The 18630-nt window shown below is 30.8% G+C and overlaps 2 protein-coding genes and 1 long non-coding RNA gene across 3 annotated transcripts; 2 read left to right on the plus strand and 1 right to left on the minus strand.

Annotated features, from left to right (window-relative positions):
* Nucleotides 1–3950: 3950 nt before the first annotated feature.
* On the plus strand, nt 3951–6906 carry LOC115719807 (F-box/LRR-repeat protein At3g26922-like). Its single transcript, XM_030648997.2, has 3 exons — nt 3951–4259; nt 5071–6392; nt 6484–6906. Exons 2-3 carry the CDS (start codon nt 5157–5159, stop codon nt 6661–6663), a joined length of 1416 nt encoding a protein of 471 aa, XP_030504857.1. The 5' UTR covers nt 3951–4259; nt 5071–5156; the 3' UTR covers nt 6664–6906.
* A 5393-nt stretch (nt 6907–12299) lies between these two features.
* On the minus strand, nt 12300–13219 carry LOC133034665 (uncharacterized). The gene is made up of 2 exons (XR_009686067.1): nt 12728–13219; nt 12300–12527 (listed from the first exon to the last, which is right to left on the minus strand). It is a non-coding gene; the product is annotated as an uncharacterized LOC133034665 (long non-coding RNA).
* A 552-nt stretch (nt 13220–13771) lies between these two features.
* LOC115719146 (G-type lectin S-receptor-like serine/threonine-protein kinase At4g27290) lies at nt 13772–17627 on the plus strand. Its single transcript, XM_061109087.1, has 7 exons — nt 13772–15242; nt 15562–15693; nt 16159–16304; nt 16383–16593; nt 16699–16936; nt 17019–17169; nt 17258–17627. The coding sequence occupies exons 1-7, from the start codon at nt 13895–13897 to the stop codon at nt 17561–17563; spliced, it is 2532 nt and encodes an 843-aa protein (XP_060965070.1). The 5' UTR covers nt 13772–13894; the 3' UTR covers nt 17564–17627.
* The last annotated feature ends 1003 nt before the right edge of the window (nt 17628–18630 follow it).

Below are 18630 nucleotides of genomic sequence, written 5' to 3' on the forward strand. Positions count from 1 at the left end.
GTATTTATAATGAATATACATCTCATAGACAGCTTACATTCGGTCTGAACAAGACCTCAACCCACTAGAAACTTCCCTAAAATAATTCTTCAATCAGTCCAGGAATTTCCGTTTATGTACCTGCAGAATCGTGGGCAGTAACTACAACTTTCCTTTTATAGAAAAGGAAAGTCTAGCTCCGGTTTTCTCTTCAAGAAACCTGATCTAAGAAAATGGGAAACTCAACACAAGATCAGTTTACACAGCTGGTTAGATAAAAACGAAATGGGTAACCAAACTTACCATTTTTACCTTTTTTCCAAAAATAGGAAAGCTAGACAACTTTCCTTTCAAGTTTGATTTACACAAATATGGAAACCATATCAATATATGCCAGCCGAAATATACAAAGAATAATAAAATATTTTTGTCAATAAAATATGCCAAAAATGGAATTAACATACCAAGAGGGTTCCTTCTCATCGCATCGACAATATCATCAACTCCAAACTCGTTGTACAACTTTTTAATACATCTAAGATTTTGAGGTGTTAAGTAATCTTCAATACAAATCATTTCTGCAATGTCGATGTTGTCGTTGATCTTCTCCATGAGCTGTGCCACATTCTTGATTGTTGCTTTCACAGACTCCACTAACATGTCAAATTCAAACATCTCATCTTCACATTTTAACATAAGTTTTTCGTATTTGTTTTTCTCAGCATGCTTGAAATAGTACTCGTCACTTTTTCCTGAAGTGACTAAAGCACAACGGTCGTTTAATACTTCAGAGCATAATCTTTCGGTATCAGTTAAAGAAGTAGGCGTGATTGCATCAAAGGAATTCTTTGGTAGAAAACGATAGCTCGACGTCCCTATAGGAATCTTTATTTTGGATCTAAGATTAGGGCGTTTTTGATCATGAGTTGTACTATTATTGTTATTAGTATTATTATTATTTGTGGTGGTATTGGTGAGAGGCAGCAAAGTATCATTTTTGGTTTTATCGTGATGATGATGATGATCATCATCTTCTCTCGATCTCTTCATTTCTCACTAGCTAATTCTCTTCTTTACAACAAATAATTGAAAATGGAAATGAAATAATGTTTACAAATGCACTACTCGTTTGTTCTATATATATAGTTAACCTAAAACCAATCCTTCTCCTAATAGGAGTACTTCAAATTTAAAAATAAAAATAAAAATCATTCAAATAAAAATATTTATATTACATAGTAAAAAAAAAAATATCATTGTCCTAATAGCACTAGGAAATATTTAAATTAAGAAAATCAAGTTAGGTTTCTTAAAATTTTAAACAATGTAAAAATCTTCAACATTAATTTTGAAAATAAAATTAAAAAAAAAAAAACATTACAATGAATATATATTTGTAAGTTTACTATAGAGCTAATAACTCTTAAAAAATAAGTTAATAAACGGCTAATGAAATTATTTGTATGACATTATTATGTTTTTTTTTTCAATGAAATTATTCATTGTTAAAAAAATATATATAAAAAATTAAAATTGATATTGGTTGATTTTTTTATGTGAAAAGTCGTTCCAAAAATAAAATTAGAAAATGAAAAGAGGCTTAGATGTATTAGTGGGATTGATAATTTGAGTCACTTTATTATTATCTTTTCTTAATCCATTTTATTAGTGAGTGGATTCAATTCAAATTCCAAATAATTTTATTGTGATTATAGTGAAACGACAATGTCATTTCAAAAACGACATAACACATTATAACAAACCAAAACGCAATTTTGTCTATTCAACAGATTGAGAAATTCATAGCAATTATTCACTTTCATATAGCTCGGAGAATGAAAACCCTACGATAATCATGAGTAAAGTGTTAAAAGCTTTTTAGAACCTTAATAAAGATAAACTTGTTAGATAATTAGGTTGTTACTAAATTAAAGGGTAAATATCTTTTGGACTAAGTATTTTGAAAAATTTATAAATTAGATATTTTATTTTGTTAAATGATAAAATAGACTTGACAATTTTCAAAATGGTATATATAGGATTTTAAACTGATTTTTTGTCAAAATAAAATTTAATGATAATCCGATTTAGATGTGTTATGACAAAACTGATTAAATTTTTTGCATCTGTTCGTGTTAATAATTGTCTTCAAATTGATTATATTAAAAAAAATTGTCCAAAATTGAGCTCACGATCCTATTTGTAATATTTTAAAAAATACAGAGTTTATTTTATAACAAAACATATGATCCAAAATAGTGTTTACTTAAACTAAAAAACTCAATGCCATGCTGTTTAATCTCTCAAATTCAAAGCCCTCCAAACACCATATGATCACTGCAACAAACAAAAAGAAAAAATACGAGAATAAATAACACATGTGAATGTGGTGAGCTTTTCATAATTAATAATTTAGCTACCATATTAAGCTAGTTTGTTATATAGAAGAGAGAAAAATTAACAAAAACATATTAATTGTATGTTAGATCCTTGGCTCCCTGATACTGTTAATTCCCATCATCCTGGTCTCACTGGCCAAAATGTTGTTATTTTAATGTGTGGTCTCTGATCTGTTCAACTCAAGAGACAAGCATCTTATTCTTTCTATTCTTTTAGGTATATTGGCAATCATGGATAATTGGTATTGGAACAAGAAGGTTTTTGGTACATACGATCGAGATTAATGTCGATGGAGTTATATTTGATAGTGAGAGACGATATGGGTTTGGCTTTGTCGTCCGTGACCATGACGACTGCCTATTAGAAGCCGTGGCTGACAATAGACTCGAGACTGTGCAACCAGAGCTTGCTGAAGTGTTCGGGGTCAAGGAAGCGCTAAGCTAGATAAAGCGCAAAGGCTTGTCGGAGGTGGTGGTTGAATCAAATGCGTTAGTTATAGTACAAGCTATCAATAGCTCGGTTCCTATGACCTCTCAGTTTGGATTCTTAATCATGATTGTCGTTTATTACTCTCCTCTCTAAACTATGTTTCTATTTGTTTTGTTAAATGATCTGTAAATAAGATTGCTTTGCTAAAGGATTTTATTTTCTGTCAGATTGTAGTTATGATGAGCTCTCTGCTCCCATTTCCTTAAAAGATATTGTAATAGTTGAAGATATTGATAATATTCACAACTTTTGTTCAAAAAAAAAAAAAACATCATAGATGGATAAGATGAGGTGAGAGGAGAGAGTTCTAACTTGACAACAAATGACAGCTTTTAAGAATTCATCAATATATTCCATCATCTTTTTTGTCTAAATAATCATACTCCTATCATCTTTGTGTAAAATAAAATACACACGTATACAATAAATAAATTTCATTTTTATTTTCAACATTATTAATTATCCTTAATTTTTACTCACATAAAAATACAATATAAAACTATAACTATTTAGTTACCGTAAACATGAATACCTGCTTCGATACATTGAAATTTTAAAATGGGGTCCTTTAGAAAAAAAAAAAAAAATATATGTACATTAAAATTACAATTCTATCATTAGCTTTTTTTTTTTTTTTTAATTGCTTCATAAATTTTCAATTAATTTTTTTTTATTTGTATAAATAATAGGAAAAAAAGAAAAAAAAATTTGCCTTTTTTTCAACCAAAAAAAAAAAATTAGACCTTAAAAAATGGGGGCCTATGGCAATGACCCAAGCTGCCCAATGCTTGAGCCGGCCCTGACACTATATTATATAAGCATCTATAAGTTTTCGAAAAATTATAAATAATTTACCGCATAAAAATAAAGTTCAAAATAATGAGCTGTACTCGTATAAAGTAAAACATGATGCGACTTTATTTTAATCATATTTTCTACCCCTTAAATTACTCAAAAAAAAAAAATAAAATTATATATATTTTTTACTAACTTTGAAAAATACCACATTTTTTCTAATATAAGAGCCCAAAAATAATTTTTTTCCTGTGGCCTACTTTATTTCAGGATCGGCCTTGTCTATAGCTAATGACACCTAAATTTTCCTATATTAAAAAGTAAAAATATTTTAATAAAAGTCAAATATATTTTTTGAAAAGATAAAAAAAAATGAGGGATATTGAAACTAACTTTACCTTAAAAAAAGGGAAAAAAATATTACAAGTAGTTACTAATAATTTTGTTATTTTTTTTTTCTTTTCTTTTTTGGTTGGGATATTTACTCGGTTTTGTTGTACTACAAACAAACAAAGATGAACGAAACCCTCTCTACTCTCCACTCAATCTTTGAATTTTGAGCCTTCATTCTTTCTACTTCAACAAACTGAAAATTGGTAAGAATAATTTTACTTTTACTTCTTGATCTCTCTATGCTCAAATTTCACTTTGGAATCTATTTATTTATTTTTCGTAAATACTTAGAAATGTTTAACAGCATGTATAATTTATTTATATATTTGTTCGACACATGTTTGGCAATTATTTCTTAGTATATTGTGCTTTTTACGAGGCTTTCCTTTTGTTAAATTAAATTTGCATAAATCTATATGTATGTTTAATGTGTTATATAGTTAATTAATAAGAGCTCAGCCATCAACATAATGCAAAAAATCAATATAGTCTTATCTGTTATGTATATATATATATATATATATATATATTAAATAGCAACTTTTTGATTATTACTTTGGTTCTATTTTGGTCATTTTGAGAGCTAAAATTAAGAAAATATTGTATCTACCATAGCTGTACATTTGTTTTATAACATTATTTATTATTATGATATAGTGGTGTACATATATATGCAATTATATTTGTCTATATATAATGGAATCAAACTAAACTAAAGGCATTTGGTTAGAGGTGATGAAATGAAATAAAATAGAAAGGAAACAATTTTCATTCTATTCTTTTGTTTGGTTGCATTTTAAAGTATTGAGATATTAACACCCTTTCTACCATTTTGTTAGAATAACTATTTCATTTTAAAAATACAATCATTCTAATGTAACAAAGAAAAAATTTAATGATTTTTTTATTAATTTTTTTATGCATTTTAAATTTTATTTCATTCCCAATCCTATTCTTATATTTTTATTCATTCCAACCAAACGCCAACTAATTGATGAATTCTCTAATTTACAGTTCACACTTCACAATATACTTTGGGTCATTTTCAACTTGAGGATTTTTTTGTTCCTACTAACGAAGTTGTTCGAACGACATCATTCATGGCTGATGATGACAAAATTTCGAAACTACCTGATGCATTGATCACTCACATCTTGTCGTTTCTCCCCACTGAAGAAGCCGTTCGAACATGCATTCTTTCAAAGCGTTGGAAATTCATTTGGTATTCAGTCCCCACACTCTTATTCTACAACACTAACGACGATGATCTTGAAAAGTTGTACAATTATGTCAATAAATATTTGAAACATCGCAAGACAGGTATGAAATTTATAGCTGATTCAGGCATAACTAGTTTTGTGCTTCGTATGACTGGAGAATGTGAAAGAAGTAAGACTCACCTCATAGATAAATGGTTAGCTTTCGCAGTTGAGAAAAAGATCAAGAAAATAGAACTTTCAATCAATTTAGATCTTATTCCCATTGACTGGAATAGTGCCTACTACTGCATACCTAAAATATTATTAGAAAATGCAAGATATTTGACCATTTTGGATTTAAGCGGGATAATGTTGGATTCTTCTTATTCATTTAGCTTTCCATCTTTAAAAACCTTGTCACTAGAAAGTGTTTGGCATTCAGATAATTCAGATTCAGAAGGGGTAGTTAAATTTTTGTTGGGTTGCCCTTCTCTTCAGAAATTGCGGTTATTTGATCATCAATTTCTAAATGATGGTAAGTTTCGATTACAAAGTTTAAGCCTCAAGTTCTTAGAACTTACATGTTTAGACAATCCTAAGTTAAATGTTCAAGTTGAAGCCATAAATCTTGAGTCTTTGATACTATATGGTGTTGCTTTGAACAAAATAAATATCTCTTGCAAAAAACTTAGAAATCTCTCCATAGAAGATTGTGCGGAAGATAAGCAATCATCATTACAAGTTCTTATCTCTAATAATCCTCTTCTTGAGAATTTAACTTTAAGGCGCTGCCATATATATAATTCAAAGCATTTTAATATCTCGAGCCAACACTTGAAAAGTTTCGAGTTTGAGCAACGTTGGTATGATGAAGACGAAGACGAAGATAATGATGAAGATGAAATGATTATCAGTGATGTTACAATTGAATCAGCTCCAAATTTAGCGTCTTTTTCTTACGATGGTGTTACCGATTTTGATATATCAATCGAGTCATCTAATTTGTTGAATGGAAAATTCCATATTTTTGAGGATCAAGAGCTTGATTGTGACACAAGGTCTACCAATATGATCAATTTCTTTTCAAATATTAATTGCTCTTGGAATATTATAAGCCTACAAGTTCACACAGATAAGGTAATAATATGCTTTATTTTCATTTGATTTTGTATTTTTTTATTTATTTCGAGTTATTATTATGTTTATACCTTTATACATTTTAATGAAGGCTCTCATCTTGTCGGAAAAGTTGAAGAACATGAACGATTCTCCCTTGTTTAAGTGGAAGCATCTCAAACTAGTTATTACTGAATATGATCCTGAAAGATTGTCAGAGTTGAAGGATTCATTATCATGGATTTCACCTTCTTTAGAAACATTATCTATTAATGGAGATGTGATATTTTAGTTTTGCTTAATAACATTGGAACTACTGATTAGAGTAGGGATGACTATTTTTTGTCTCTTTTCTTTTTTGCTGACACTTTTTGAGGTTATTTGCTTTAGTAGTTTTGCAATGATGAATATTTGCTTTTTTGCGCTAATGAAATTGATTTTTTTATGCTCAAACTTGAGATTACATTAGCTGCACTTACTACAGAATAACTAAAGTTCATTTCCATGTCATATTCCATAAATTTATATAGATAAATATAAATAAATATATAAATATATATATATATAAAAATATTCCAAGAGTGCATTCTTTTCACTCTGCTTTTCTTTAATTATTATATTATGAGTTTCTTGAACATTATCATCAAACTATTGTGCTCTTCAAAATAAAATAGCTAGAAACATTCAATAATAATATATACAATTACACTGAGACATAAGAGGATATAATGCCTTCTAACTTGACACATGAGAAACCCTTTTGATTTATGATCTCTTTTCTTGGTCTTAATTTAGCTAAAAAACTTAACATGACCTTTGGCTACGAATTTTTGGCGGTGACATAATGTGGTGACGTGGTATTCCGTCACGAAAAGTCTAATTTTTTGCTGTCATGATATGTCAAAAATGTTTCATGTATTAAGAGGATTTAAGAAGAATAAGAACTCTGATTGCTTCCAAAGTTAGGACCAATTAAGAGAGCAAAGAAAATGGCATGTAAAAAGTATCAGTGGAGACTAAAGTTTTTCTTTTGCTTAATTATATTAGTTTAATACTTCGAGGAAAACCTTAGACTGTACCTAATTATAGGCATGTATAATAATATAAGTTTACGAGCTTTGTTATGGTTTTGATACCCTTTCTGATTTCTGTGCTAAAATATGTGTACTACTCTACTAATTAAGTTGGTTTACACTCTTCTATTATAGATCCTGTGACTGGTCCTACTCCAAGGCCAAAGGCAGTGCCTTGAATCGAATTCACTAAGCAGAAATGCGTTACACCCTGATAAACAATGTGTACAAAGTATTTGATGAGAGAAAAGTGGGCAATTGTGATATATATATGGAAAATGGTTTATACAATAGCTATATTTAGCCTTACAAGTGGACAAGTACTGTCCAAAGAAGCATTTGTACACTCAATTTGTTTAACTCTAAGTTGATTAGGCTTAGAAGCATTTATAGTGTTAGAAGTACAAAACAGTCTTGGGGTAGAATGGTCATAACAGAGCCAATGGATTCTGTTGTAATTGAGCTGAGTTCTTGTAATCTTGAAGTTAGTTTATAACCGATAACTAACTAGCTTGAGTACTGTTGAGGTGTCCAATCCGAGTGAAGCTCTCTCATTGGACACAAGAAAGTATGAGCCAATACTTCACTCTGTCTCTGTGTATCTCTGTTGGAGTGAAGGAAGGTGTAATAAACTTGAATATAATATTGGATTCGACTCGAAAAATAGACTGTTTGCCTTGCCTTGGATTTGATGTACTGCATTGACTTGAACCCAGAAAAGTTCTGGAGTGAAGGAACTTTATAATGCAGAAAACGTAAGTATTTTAAAACACTTTTTGAGCATACTTTTAAATTAGTGTACATTCTTAAGGACCTAAGAATGTACCTACTACATAGCATCATCTAATGTTCTATGATTGAATAACGATACTCACTAATAATTTTTACATTAAATTATATAAGACTCGATACTTAATTATTGCACTAAAAATAATGTGACACTTAAGATAGTACTAAGTGTTATATCAATGCCTTTTAACATTTCTCTTTAAAATTCGGTTAATTAACTGACATATATAGATAAATCTACATACGTGGTGGTGAATATTTAAGAAAGATTGGTAAGGGTCACCCCTAAAATTTGGATAAAAATTCTACACTTGACAAATTATTCACTATATATGTTTTTACACTTATAACAAAATACTATTAAAATATCCAAATCTTAATATATTATTGTGGATTTTAAATATTGAAATAATGTTGAATTGTATCATTATTGTTGGGTGGTGTGGGGCTTGTAAACATTGGTCACTTTCATGGTCCTTTCTCATGGTTGGATTCTTGCCCACTGATTACTTTAAGGTAGTATTTTAATGTTACAAATCCATTCACACTTGCATGGTATTAGAAAGAAGTATCAACTTACATGAAAATTTTATTTAATCATTTATGTAGCACCACAAATAAACAAAATAACACTTTAATATATGCACATAAAAGATAAATGGGAAAAAAAGGAAACACTATTTATTAGACTAATCAATAATCATGGTATTCTTTCCACCAAAAAATAGACAATAATATTAAAAAGAGTAATTTGCGGCATAAATACTTAAGTTTAATTCCTAGTTGCAAATAAATACCTAAGTTTAATTTTTGGCGGTAATAATACCTAAGTTATAATTCTGAAACTTTTATAGGTACTTGACGGTTAATTGTTAAGTAAATTGCCACGTGACAATTCCTAATTGGTTCAAGTCATTAAGTTTTTATTTTTTTAAAAAAAATTAATTAAAATATACCAATAAAAAAATGACACGTGAGTAATGACATAATATTTTAACGGTTAGGTACTTAAAGAGTTCCAAAAATATAACTTAGGTATTATTACCGCCAAAAATTAAACTTAGATATTTATTTGCAACTGAGAGTTAAACTTAGGTATTTATGCCGTAAATTACTCTATTAAAAAAATGTCATTCTTTCCACATTAGAAAGCATATAATGAACCCATACGTACCCATTATTAAAGAGTCAAGTACTAAAAATATAAAGTATCGTTATTTGGTACCAATAGTACTCAACACCTTTTATAAGTGTTACCTTATGATTAGTTAGTGATATTTTTTAAAATTTATTTTTCTTAATTTATATGAGAACCGCTACTTAATTACACTAATAACAATAGTATGACACACAAAAAAAAAATACTAAACAACAGTAATACCTTTTAGGACTTTACTCTGGCTTCGAAATCTATAAATATATATAAATATATTTATATATATATATTCATGTATAGGATTTTTTAGGAAGGTGCAAATGCTCTCATTTTAGGTGGCGTTTGGTATGTAGGATTGAAAATATAAGAATATGAATGATAATGAGAAGAAGAATAAGAATAAGAATGAAATAGAATAAAATTTAAAATATATAAAAAATTATTAATTTTTTTTCTCATCATGCATTGGAATGATATTTGTTTTCATTTTAAAATAGAATAGTCATTTTACTAAAATAGTGGAAACGTCTTTCCATCAAAATAACATTCTAATTTTTTAATATGCAACCAAACAAAAGAATAAATTAAAAAGGGAATTTTGATTTTATATACTTAAAAAATTAAAAAAATTTATTATTAAACCAAAAACTTAAACCATAAAAAAACTATACCTTTTTTTTTCAAAACCCCAAAAATACCCCCTCACAATTCTCTCTCTCTGTGCATCATCTCTCTCTCTCTCTCTCTCTCTCTCTCTCTCTCTCTCTCTCTCTCTCTCTCTCTCTCTCTCTCTCTCTCTCACTCTCTCTCTCTCTCTATCTCACATCCCAACCGCCCACCCTCACCACCACCTCCGACCTCCGACCCTCACCGCCACCTCCGACCACCCGCACCAACACCCCGACCCAGCCCCACTCTCTCGGACCGCCCAAAAGTCGCACCCCGAAAACCCACTCTCTCTTCCTCTCTCTCTGAAATCGCAGAAAAAAAAAATTGCTCCAGGTCCGATGGTCCGACCATGGGTCCGATGGGGTCCGACCAATCGAACCCATGGTCCGACCATCGGACCTGGAGTAATTTTTTTTTTTTTTTTGCGTTTTCAGAGTCGGACCCCATCGGACCCATGGTCCGACCATCGGACCTGGAGCAATTTTTTTTTTCTGGGATTTCAGAGAGAGAGGAAGAGAGAGTGGGTTTTCGGGGTGCGACTTTTGGGCGGTCCGAGAGACTGGGGCTGGGTCGGGGTGTTGGTGCGGGTGGTCGGAGGTGGCGGTGAGGGTCGGAGGTCGGAGGATGGAGGTCGGAGGTGGTGGTGAGGGTGGGCGGTTGGGGTGAGATAGAGAGAGAGAGATGATGCAGAGAGAGAGAGAATTGTGAGGGGGTATTTTTGGGGTTTTGAAAATAAAGTATAGTTTTTTTAGGGTTAAATAATTTTTAGTTAAATAATAAATTTTTTTAATTTTTAAGTATATAAAATTAAATTTCCCATTAAAAATTGATTCTTTTCTATTCCATTCCATTTCATTACTTTCTTAAAAATAATATAAATATTGGTATTCATAGTTCCAAGAAATAGCACATGTACCAATAAAATTAGAAAAAAAAAAAAACATTTACATAAATGTAGCAAAAATAATAATAAAAAAAAACTAAAGGGTGATGAGAATTATGAAATTTTATATCAAAACCAATTACTAATAAGTAGAATAATCCATGTTGTTATATACAGTTGAATATTTTCATATTTAATCCAGAGATTATGTTCTCCCATAAAAAACACCATAATGATACTGGTACGATTTAATATGGACTGTTTGGGTAGCTGTAAGAGATAAGCATGGCTTACCTATGGTGCTATGGTTCCTCCCATTGCCAGTGGGGTAAGCCTAATTGTCCTTGTATTGTATACTATATGAGCTCGTTTGGAACGTCGTATTAGCTCGTATTGTATTGTATTGTATTATATTGAATTGGATTATATATCATATTTTTATATAATACTATGTTAAACTTTAATTTATACTAAAATATTATATATTTAGGTGTCCATAAAAGTTATTACCACATATAGCTTTACATAAAAATATTGCATAAAATACAATTCAATATAATACAATACAATACATTACGACCTAATACGGCGTTCCAAACAAGTCCTATATGTATTGTGTTGTGGTGTTTGCTTGTTTAAACATAATTTGTTGATCTGGTTTCACCTTCATCATTCTCTGAATCTGTTTGTACAGTGAATGTATATATTTTGGTGGATTCTTTTAATGCTCTATTATTCACTACTAGAAAAATGGGTTTCAGTGACCCATATTGAGTGACTCTAAAACTATTTAGTGACACTTCACTGCGCGTCACTAATGAGGGTGACTGGAAAGCCTATTTTTAGTGACACTTCAGCGCGTGTCACTAAATCCTTTTACAATCACTCATTGTGCGTCACTATAAGCATTTAGAGTCAGGTTTTGTCAGGGTGAAAAAGTAAAAGCAACCTCCAAAACGCGTCACTGTAACTTTTTTTATATATATTTTTTATTATTTTACAGATATAGTGACACACAAAAAATGTCACTATATCTAGTTTTTTTTTTAAAAAAAAAAAATATTCAATTTTTTTAGTTCAGATATTATAGTTTTATGATGAATTACTTTCCTTTTTTAATTCACATTATTGTTCTTATTTAATTTAATATTAGGGTAAAAAAAAAGTGTAGATCGGCTACTATTTCTTTTTCAAAAAATGATACTACGATTTTTTAATTTGTATGAATAATGATATATGTATAAGTAACAAATTTTTATACACTTACATCTAACATAAAATGCTGAAAAGATTTTATACCAAAAGAAAAAATATACTTAGAAAATTACAGTAAAAAATCACATGAACAAACACAAATATAAAACCTAAAACAAATTACATTAAAATATTTCAAAAAGAATACATAATTGTTTTAAAGAAAATACAAGAACAATGTAAACCCAGAATTATGGGTATGAGAATTTGATAAAAAAAAAATAAAAAATAAATAACTTAGTTCCATTGATAGTGTTGATCTTCGTCCCTATCTAGCTGCAACCCTGGAACCGACCAGTTTTGAGCCTGAATCGATACAAATCCTCCATCGTCTGAGTAGAAAGAATGGACATAGCAGATTCAACAAGAGAGAGAGAGAGAGAGAGAGAGAGAGAGAGAGAGAGAGAAACAAGGCACATAGCAGATCTATAAACAGAAAATTAAAAGGAAATTTGAGAATAGAAAAATAAAATCTAATTGAAAAAGAATCAAAAAAAGAAGATGAAGAAGAAGAAGTGGAGGAAGTGCGTACCTGAATATTTTCGAGGTGAAGATCTGAGCTTCCGGCTTCGTTGAAGACGTCGATCGCCGAAGACCCATCCATCGCATGGGTTGATCTCTCCGCCGTAGTCGACCTAGAGATCCTTGGAAAGCGTCAACGTTCCCTTGCCGTGAGCGAACTCTGAGATGATCTTGAACGTCAATCTCGCCGACGTTCCCTTGGTTGGCATTGTCTCTTAGATGTGTGGCCTGAGAAGAACTAAAATGAGAGAGATGAAAGTGAAAAATATAAATCTAGGGTTTTTTTTAATGGAATAAAGTTAATGGCTGTCTCTTAGATGTACGAGACTAATTGTCTTTTTTAGTGCAATTGCTTTTTAATAATTGATTTGTAAGCCATTTATTACCCATTATATTTTTTATTTTTATTTACTTATTAAAAGTATATTAATTGTAATTGTATTTTTATTTTTTATTTTTTTAATTTAGTTATGATATAGTGACGCGCCATGTGTGTTGGGATACATTTATCCAGTCATGCCTGGTGTGTCACTATAGGTTTATATTTTTTCACATCAATAAAAATTAAAAAATTGTGGGATTTACTTTTTAGTGACACTCTATATTTTTAGTGACCCGCATTACATGTGACTAACACTGAATATTTAGAGTCTATTTGTGCCTGTCACTAAAAATTATTCCTAACTATTTAGTGACCCACACTAAAATGTGTGTCACTAAATAGTGTCACTAAAAGGCCAAATTGTAGTAGTGATTCTTGGCGTTTTAATATACGATCTAAGCTCATGAACCTAGAAATGTAAATATAATAATAAGAATAAAAATAAAAATAAATAGTCATTGCTCCTGAAAAAGTCACTTTATTATAATAATAATTCCAATATTTTAAAATACAACTAAACATAAAAAAATAATGGAATAAAAATTATTTTCCAGAATTCATCCAAAATTCCAACAGGTTCATTATAAGGTTATATTTCATGATATAAATTCACTCAAACTTGTATCCTATAAACACTTTGTTTTCCAGAAAACAATGATTATTTATTTTTTTGTTCTTCTATTATTAAATCTTTTTATATTTCTATTTTGGATTTTGAAATTCATGTTCTTGTTCTTACTCAGATTGAAGTTACTCCCTTCCTCTTCTTCTATCATCATCATAAGCTAATAATAAATGGAGTTCCCATCATTTCTGGTTACCTTATTAGTTGTTTTGAGTCTATTTTCTCTGTCTACAACAACTTTTGCTGTGGTTGATACCATTAGACCATCAGAAATTCTGAGAGATAGTAACAACACAGCTATATTGGTATCCAAACAAGGAACTTTTGGACTGGGATTCTTTACTCCAACAGCTACTTCATCAAAGAATCGTTACCTGGGAATTTGGTACAACAAAATTACAGGTAACCAAACAGTTGTTTGGGTTGCAAACCGATGTGAACCCATCAAGGATTCATCTAGCTCGTTGACTATAAACAACAAAGGAAATCTTGTGCTTTTTTCTGGACAGAGTAATAACAGAGTGCTTGTTTGGTCTACAAACTCGTCTAAACAAGCCCGGGAACCACTAGTTCAGCTCTTGGATAATGGTAACTTGGTTTTAAGAGATGACAAAGATTCAAACACAACAAAATATTTATGGGAAAGCTTTGATTATCCAACTGATACAATGTTACCAGGAATGATATTAGGATGGGACTTGAAGAGAGGTCTAAATAGGCGATTATCGTCATGGAAGAACTCTGATGATCCTTGTCATGGAGATTTAACTTATGGAATTGAGCTTGATGAGCCAGACCATATAGCTCCTCAACTATTAATCCGTAATGGGTCTTCGATTTTGTATCGCGAAGGGCCATGGAGGGGGGTAAGTTTCGGCGGAACTTCAAATTATGTATCAGTTTTTTGGAAAAACTCTGGTTATGAATTTGTGCACAACAAGGATGAAATTTACTTCACTTACAATGCTCAAAATAAGTCACTAATCTCAAGAATTTTCTTCAGCCAAACAATTAGTTACATGAGATGGGTAGAAGAACAACAAGTATGGGAATCTTATTACCGAATTCCAGGAGATAAGTGTGACATTTATGGCACTTGTGGAGCTAATTCTAAATGTACAATAATGGATGATAAACCAATCTGCCAATGTTTACAAGGTTTTGAACCAAAGAATCAAAATAATTTGTCACAAGGATGTATGAGGAACAGTTTTGTGAGCTGTAATGATAAAGAGAAAGATGTGTTCTATTTAACTACTGAGTTGAAAGTGCCTGAAACTAAGTATACTTGGGCGAGTAAAAGCATGAAACTCGACGAATGCAATGCTAAATGCTTAAGCAACTGCTCTTGTTCGGCGTATGGTTATAATTCCAATTTAGATGGTAGTATTTCCGATTTAGCTATAGGCACTGAGTGTGTACTATGGTTCGGGGATTTGTTCGATACTCGAAATCCCAAGGGTTATGGTCGAAAACAAAATGTTTATCTTCGAATACCCTTTTCAACAACAGGTACATACTAAACTATCGAGTTTCAAAAGGAAAAATTTTACAAATTTATATTTTTACGGATGTTTATTTCTTACTTGTTTTTAGGTTGTTCTAAGAAAGACCGTTGTTTTCATATTGCAGAAACATAATATAATATTGCAGCAACTTAAAAACAACGTTGAAAAACTCAAAGTTGTGAAAATATTAGTAAGAAAAAAAAGTTCATAAAAATGTAAAAAACTTCTGTTTTTAAGTGTATTGGGTAAATTTCTATTTTTAAAATGTTGTTTATATCCATTTCAAGTTCACATGTTCTGTTTTTGTTACATTTTGTTGTCTTTCTCAGCTCCAAAAGAAACACTTGTTGGTAGTAATGGTAATTCCAAGGTGAAGAAAGCAGTGATAATTATTGCTGTCATTCTCTTCGTCGGATTAGTTTTGATTGGCTTTTACATTTACAGGAGGAGATGCATTAATGGTAACAGTCTCTACTTTTGGCTTGAAATTATTTTGATTTGAACACAACACATTTGGTTTTGTAAATTATTAAGTGCATGTGCATACTTACTAAATATTTACTACTGAGATAACATTAATGGTATTTTTTGAAAGGGAAAATCTTCTTTGGTGGTTAGGAGGGCATTAGGGGTGGTTATGTTAGTTAATTGGATTGTAGATTAATGACTTTGCATATAACTGTTTCTTTCCTATTTTCTAAGAGCATGTTTGGTATTGTTTTATGTTTTTCGGAATATAAGAATTCTTGGAAACACAATCCTGTATTTACATAAACACAAGATACTAAATACCTGTTTATTACTCAGATATTGAACATTGGGAATATTGTAAAGAGATAGACAAAATGAGCTAAAGCTTGTAACACTATATTACAAGATTGTACAAGACGGGTTTTCTTATCATTTCGACGTTTTAATCTTCACAGCCACTAATAATTATTGTGCAAGAAACGAAAGCGAAGATGATGACATGGAGCTTCCATTGTTCAACATATATACAATTAGTACTGCCACTAATAATTTTTCAGAGGCTAATAAGCTTGGAGAGGGTGGTTTTGGACCTGTATACAAAGTAAGTTCTCATTTATATTATTCAGAGTATTCTCTTTTCTTTTTACCAATTATGAATATTTTCATTGTGATTTATTAGGGTACCTTGGAAGGAGGTAGGGAAATTGCTGTGAAGAGTCTATCAATGAATTCTGGACAAGGAGTCAATGAGTTCAAAAATGAAATTAAACTAATTGCTAAGCTTCAACATCGGAATCTTGTCAAGATATTTGGTTATTGTACTCATAGAGAAATGAAACTATTAATTTATGAGTACATGTCTAACAAAAGCCTTGACTATTTCATTTTCGGTAACACTCTTTTGCCATTCTTTTAACACATGTGATGTTCTATATATTTGTAAAAAATTTGCCAATTTTGTTCAAATGAAAGTAGAAAAAGTTATATATTTGCAGATGAAAGTCGAAGCATACTATTAGATTGGCCTAAGCGCTTCCAAATTGTATGTGGAATTGCTAAGGGGCTTCTATATCTTCATCATGATTCAAGATTGAGAATAATACACCGAGATCTCAAAGCTAGTAACATTTTGCTTGATGAAGACATGAATCCCAAAATTGCAGACTTTGGCTTGGCTAAAACTTTTGGTGGAGACCAAATAGAAGGGAACACACACAAAGTAGTAGGAACCTAGTAAGTCATCTTTAAAAAATTCAATTCTATTGTAATATTAATCTATTGGATACTAATTATAAATATTATTATGCCAATGCAGTGGTTATATGGCGCCAGAATATGCTTCTGACGGCATATTCTCAATAAAGACTGATGTATTCAGTTTTGGCATATTGATCCTAGAAATTGTAAGTGGGAGAAAAAGTAGATCCCTTTATGATGAAAATAGTACTCTCAATCTCGTTGGATATGTAAGTTTTATATACAAAAATACTTAATTAATGTTACATTAAAAGTGAATTTTGTCCATTTATTTATGTTTTATTTAATATTTGGTAGGCATGGAATTCAATGAAGGAAGGCAATGAATTTAAGCTTATTGAGAAGTGCTTAGTAAAAGATCCAAATGACAACATGGAAGAAGCATTGCGTTGCATCCACATTGGCCTTTTGTGTGTGCAACAAATGCCTGTTGATAGGCCGAATATGTCTTCTGTTGTTCTAATGTTGAGTGGTGAGAGATTGTTGGCTCAACCCAAACCGCCGGCCTATTGCAATAGCACATATTCTTCGGATGTAGATTATTCCTCCTCTAATCGGCCCCAATCAGGCAATTTAAGCATAACAGCTCTCGAGGGGCGATAGAGAATTCATACAACAAATCACAAATTTTCATGTAAATTTTCAGGGTTTTAGCATCATTTCATTTGTTATATCAATTCATGTGAGAGACTATGAGAAATTCAACCTAGATGAATGGCTCCTTTCGATCCAAGAATATGCTAATCATGACAGTAAAAGTGAGATATTTTTGGAGCTTTCTTCAATTATAATAATCCATTATTAGATCCATTCGCCTACTATTGTCATTGTGATATGTTCAACATTCATCTAATGCAAAGGATGATGGGGTATTTAAGTTTTTGTTGGGTTCCCCTTCTCTTGAGAAATTGTGGTTAGATAAATGATCAACTCCAGTTACAAAGTTTAAGCCTCAAATTCCTGGAAGTTTCATATTTAGACAGTCTTGAAAGCCATAAATCTTGAGTCTTTTAGTTGAATGTACGGAAGATGAGCAGTCATCATTACAATATCTTAATATATTAATGTGAATTTTAAATATTTGTTGAATTGTATCATTATTGTTGGGTGTTGTGGGGCTTGTAAACCTTAGTATAATTAATAATAGTCTCTATGTATAGTACAATGCTCTATGGTACAAGGATAAAAGAGTTGTATGGATCATGTGAAATACAAATGTCTCTGTTGGTTAACTCAATTCCATTGCTACTGCAATTCGACATTGTTCTCAAGGCACTTACTGAAAGGATTACTCACACTAATCCGCTGCATCGGTGCTACAGTTGCAGCAGATTGTGCTTTCAAGAAGGTAAAGAGAGGATTTTGTCTTTGTTTTTCTTAACTAAAAATGTAAAAAAAAAACATCAAAATCAAAATGCTTAGCTCAACAACTTTTGTCACATTGTTATTTCTTTGTTTCTCCTCTCTCCTTGCTAATTAACTAGGCAAAAAACTACAACTCGGCCTTATGGCCAACTGAATTATGCTCTACTTTCTAAATTACCGACGACACAGCTGAAAACAGCTTGATGTATCTATGATATTTTTCATGTTGGATTATGAACAGATAGATATAAAATAATAATAATAAAAAAACTATTCACCTTTTTTAGAAAATTTTAGTTGTGACA

This window comes from Cannabis sativa, chromosome 2, assembly GCF_029168945.1.
Source record: "Cannabis sativa cultivar Pink pepper isolate KNU-18-1 chromosome 2, ASM2916894v1, whole genome shotgun sequence".
In the NCBI taxonomy this organism is placed as follows: domain Eukaryota; kingdom Viridiplantae; phylum Streptophyta; class Magnoliopsida; order Rosales; family Cannabaceae; genus Cannabis; species Cannabis sativa.